General features: G+C 42.5%; 1 protein-coding gene across 1 annotated transcript; it reads right to left on the minus strand.

Moving 5' to 3' along the window:
- Window positions 1–210: 210 nt before the first annotated feature.
- Window positions 211–2633, minus strand: ppp1r3cb (protein phosphatase 1, regulatory subunit 3Cb). Its single transcript, XM_017434261.3, has 2 exons — window positions 2475–2633; window positions 211–2195 (listed from the first exon to the last, which is right to left on the minus strand). Exons 1-2 carry the CDS (start codon window positions 2486–2488, stop codon window positions 1187–1189), a joined length of 1023 nt encoding a protein of 340 aa, XP_017289750.1. The 5' UTR covers window positions 2489–2633; the 3' UTR covers window positions 211–1186.
- Between the last annotated feature and the right edge of the window lie 2416 nt (window positions 2634–5049).

A 5049-nucleotide genomic window follows, 5' to 3' on the forward strand; every position in this document is an offset into this window, starting at 1 on the left:
TCAGTCATCTTTCAAGATACTGAGCTAAAATGTGATGTGATAGTAGCTGGCAGTCATCATCAACACTTATTTTGAGCCCAAACAGATTTTTTTTTTCAAACCATGGCATGAAGTGTCATGGGTGACATGCATTCACCTACAGTATATGCTGGTGGTGTTGTAAAGAAGCACACACATTTGTGTTAATAAAGAAGAGTCAGGAGACTTTTACGTGTTAGCTCAAATATAGAAATTTATTTTGAAAAGACAACATATAACCAACATGGTGCATGTCAGCAGCACACACCTTCAAGTGAGACACAAAACGCCTGGGCCTAGGCCTTTCTTCAGAGTGAGACAAAAAAAAACAGCTTCAAAAAAGAAGACAAATCAGGATTTCATTTATACATTCTGTACATTCATGATCAAGAATTGCACTTTGTAAGAGCAAGAAAACAGCACATTCAAACTTTTCATCATTTCTCTTTCATTACATACCAGAACCTCACACATTTCCAAACATCTTTCCTGTTCCAGCCAACCAATCACATGCAGTTACCTTCTTGTGACAACTTGTTATTAGCAGCTAAGTTCCTTTTACATTCTCGCCTCAGAATTACATCACTCTTCACCAAACAAACATGTGCAATTTACACGGAGGGAAAGAAAGGGCTGCATGGCTCCCATCTAAAAACTGAGGCCATTTGAAATCATGTGCATTGTACTCTATTTTAAGGGGAGATGTGCAGACGTTTAGTGTTTTTTCTAAGTGTTCTGTTGCCATGCACTCCCCAAACTTTCCCTTCAATATGAAGGATTTATTAAGCTTGGTTTATAGATGTCACATCGAGATGGACATCTCAATCAGTGCACCCTCAACCAATGCGTCTGGCCCCCAAAAAGGGGCTCAAAGATCACACTCTACAATCTGTGTTTTAGTGGAAGGCACAATAAAAAGGCACATCAGTATTTTAAACGTTAAACAGGACAGTTTTTTTTTTCTAGTGGACATCCCTCTTCCTGTTCCAGACACTGTTTAATCATTTATCAAGCCAAATGGCCATGTTAGAGCTAAAAGCAGGTCAGTTCAGCTCTTTACATTTCGGTTTCTGTCTGGTTTGTGTGCAGATACTGTTTGCTTCAGTCCTAGTTTCTGGCTGAGTTCAAACACCCAATCAGTGCCAGTTCAACAAACATCCTAATGTCCTCACCAATAAGGCACAGTGTTATCAATCTGACCCCAGCTCTGCCAGCCTGGGAACAGTCCGCTGGACATGCGTGGGCTGCCGAACTGATCGAAGCCCAGCTCCAGTAACTTCCCTCCCCCGCTTTTGTGCTCAATGGGCTTCTCCTGCTCAGCAGAAGTCGTGTTCATGTCCTCCCCACTCCAGCCAATGTGTTTGAGAACGTAGTTCTTGCCGTCGTTATTGTCCCAGTAGGTCTGGCCCTGGACCTTGAAGCAGATGCAGAACTCAACTCGGTTTTGTGGTGGGATGTAGGAGGGCAGCTCCAGAACGAACGCAAAAGTGTCGGTGTCCTGGCAGCTGTAGACATTGTTCATGAAGGTGCAGTCCACGTCGGTGAAACTGGCCCATGAGTCGTAGGTGACACGCACCTGCACGGACTTCTCAAACCCGATGTTCCGGACCTTGATGGTGCCGGTCAGCGAGCGCTCCTGCAGCGAGCAGCTCTCCAAGCAGATGGAGTTCTGTATGAGACGGTTCCGGAAGTCCAGGTAGTCGGCTGAGGGCTGTTTAAAGTCAAGCGTCAGGCTGCGGACCGAGCTGATCTTCAAGTCCATGGTGGCCGTCTCCAGGTCCGTCATGTCAAACTGCAGCTCCTCCGAGATCTCGTCAGCGGACTTGTTCTGATACGGCTCGTCTTCAAACTTAGAGAAGACGTGGATGGCGGTGAGCGACATGCCCCTGGTGTCCGCAAACACCACCCTCTTCTTGCTGGCCGTCTTGTTGTTCCAGCTAACATGGCTGCCATCATCCACCTTCCTGTGATGGTGGCTGAGGCAGGGTCGCAGGGGTTTGTAGAGCTGCTGGCTGCGAGCATTCGACTGGTTGACCCTGTTCTTGGCCCTCTGCAGGTCCCCATAGGAGCTGATGAAGCTTCGGAGGGGAGGTGGAGAGTGGCTGATGTAGAATCTCATTGCCACGTCCGTCATTACGGGGCCAGGCATTACTGATGGGCTGTAAGACGTGAGCACACTGAGGAACGGATAAAAGGAAAAAGAAAGAGAAAGATTATAAATAAGACTTCAGCTATAGCTCATGAATTTAAATTGTTTTTTTAAATATGATGTAAAACAATCTATTTAGGCAAGAAAAGCCTGTTTTTATACACCCCAAATATTTGGTTTTAAGTTTAAACTTTTATGCAGTCATATACAAGAAAAAAGTATGGAGTCATTTACTCCTTTTACATGTTAGGCACCACATGAGTTACTTTAATAAAAACTGAAAGAAAACTATTTAATTAGTCCTTACCTTGCAGCACTCATGGAATAAAGAATAAACCTTTCCAGGAAGAATAAGTTAGAGTTTTTTTAGTTCTGCAGAGCAGCTTTTTCTAGAAGTGCATGCTGCTGTTGTCACACCCCCTTCTCTTCTCTCTGCCTTTTACTGCTGGGGTTGCACAGCACTCTGGGATTTCAACTGCCACAAAGAGACCATTTGCATATGCTATCATCTGGTCCCGCCAGCAGCCAATGAGAAGCGAGTGGAATTCCTCTCTGGGCCAATCGGATCTGATGTGTCATGGCCCCTGGCCAGCAAAAAGGGGGGCGTGACACCTCATGGTTGAAATTCCTCAGTCCGTTGCCTCAGCTGCTTATTTGAGAAACATGACAGACCCCTGCTGGTATCAGAGGTGATCTTCACAGGGCTGACTGCAGAGAGCTCTGGTGTGTGGTGTGTGTGTGTGTGTATTTGTGTGTGAGGCTCCTCCTCTAAATCACTCAGGTTCTGATATGATAACTCTTTATTTGTTACTGACTACATAAGCTCTATTTTATGGCATTTTCTAAAGTTGTAACATGTAAAAGAATGATTTGATGCAGATGCAGTTTAAGCTGTTTAGGCTGCTTTAAGCCCACTTATGTTTTTCTTTGAACAAATTCCTACAGGGGAAATGTAAAGAAGTGAAAGACTAAAAAAAGTTAGTTTTCATATTTTTCTTTTAGTTAAACACTATCATAAAACACTCCAGTGGTCCATTTCTCTGATTTAAAACGTTAATGATTTGTTTTTAGAGTTCTTGTGTCAAAATCCTGAAGTGGGGTGACTGTGTGGGCGGAGTTACCTCCTTGGTTGGTGGCGTAGAAGGAGGGCCAGCTGTGGCAGACTGCTGTAGGGCACTGAGGAGGTTACTGTCACAGTGTTATCAGGGGAAATGGAAAAAAGAAGTAAGTTTTGTTAACAAGAGTACCGGTTTGAAAACACATTTTGGTTTTTTTTTTTTTTTTGGTATGGAGCGATGCTGTAAGGAACTCGAGCCCCAAATTTCACAAGGTAAACCACCTTTACAGCTAGAGGCGGCCGGTGCCGGTCAGACGGCGAGCGGCGGTCTGTCGGAGGTGGTTCTTTTATTAAAGGTTTATATTGCAGGTGCTCGTCTTCAAAACATTAACTCCACAGTCAGTTTCCAGACATTGGGTTGTAATTTTCACCAAGCGCTAAACTAACCACATCCATCAAACTTTCTTGTCCTTCAGGAAACTGAAGAATGACACAGCTGTTGTAGTTTTGGGTCGGTTTACACAGTTGCAAAGCATTGAATCATTTCGCCCCTACTATCTGTATTTGCTATTTACTGCCTTGTTCACGTTCCTGTGTTTAGCTCAGGATACGTCACACTTTCGAATGATCACGTAAAATGCTTAAGAGACTCTAGTAATTTTTTCCGATTTTGATTCTTAATTTTAAATGAGTGTCAATTTTTTAAAATGTAAGACTCTGAAAACAACCACCTTTTATGACTTTGTTTTGATTTTGTCATTTCCCCTTTAAAAGCTAGGCGTTATAGCATTTAAATTCCACACAGTGATTTGTGAGAGCACTTTGTGTTCAAAAGATTTCAATCTAAATCATACTGACACAACATTTTAATATCAAAATGTTTTCCTTCATTTACTTTATGTGAAAAACTATAGCTATATAATATAGTAATATATAAAGTATTAGTAGTTATGTATTTTTGCAAATTCCCCACTGCCTAGCATGCCAAAGTTTTATTTAAAGGATCCGTTACAGCTCAGAATTTATGTTGGGGATGACTTTCAGCTACTACCACACCAGATTTTTGCTCAAAATCTGTTAAGGTCACAGAGTTGTTGCTATTTTTGACATTGCTAATGTTGATTAGCTGTCACAGCTATCTTATCTAATCAGTCTGACTCTGCACTTCAGACCAAGGTTTTAAACAAAGTTTTACACCATGTGTAGCCCTCACAGTATGTGATGGGGCTACACCAAACATCAAACTTTTGCTCAATATCTCTAAAATTGACTGAGTTATAGCCATTCTTGTGTTAGCTAACATCAAGTAGCTGTGACAGCCATCTTGCATTAGGTTGACTCCAAAAGTTATTTATTTGTAGTTGTACATCCAATTATTGATTTGTTTTGTATAAAGGTTTTCTTAAAATCTATTCAGTGGTTCATGAATATATTTTGCTAACAGAAAGACATCCATCCATCCATCCATTTTTTTTACCCGCTTCTCCATTCTGGGTCATGGGGAGCTGGTGACAGAAAGACAGTTCATGCCAAATTTTTAAACAACACACTTCTGTGATCTGTTAGCACTTAGAGTGCGTGTTGTGAATGACTGTTAATTACTACCACATCAAATTTTAGCTCAATATTTTTACAGTTAACTTAGTTATTGTTAGGTCCGGGGTTGTTTGGGGTTTTTTCTCCACTAGGGGGAGTCCTGTAGTTGGCTGGCAGGAGGGCGTCTGAGCTGTCGTCATCCCCACACCGGTGGACAATCATCTCGTTACCGGCAGCTTAAGAGAAGCGGACTGCCAGTACCTCGACGCCAGAGTGTTGCCAGTGATGG

Source organism: Kryptolebias marmoratus, linkage group LG22 (assembly GCF_001649575.2).
Source record: "Kryptolebias marmoratus isolate JLee-2015 linkage group LG22, ASM164957v2, whole genome shotgun sequence".
Classification (NCBI taxonomy): domain Eukaryota; kingdom Metazoa; phylum Chordata; class Actinopteri; order Cyprinodontiformes; family Rivulidae; genus Kryptolebias; species Kryptolebias marmoratus.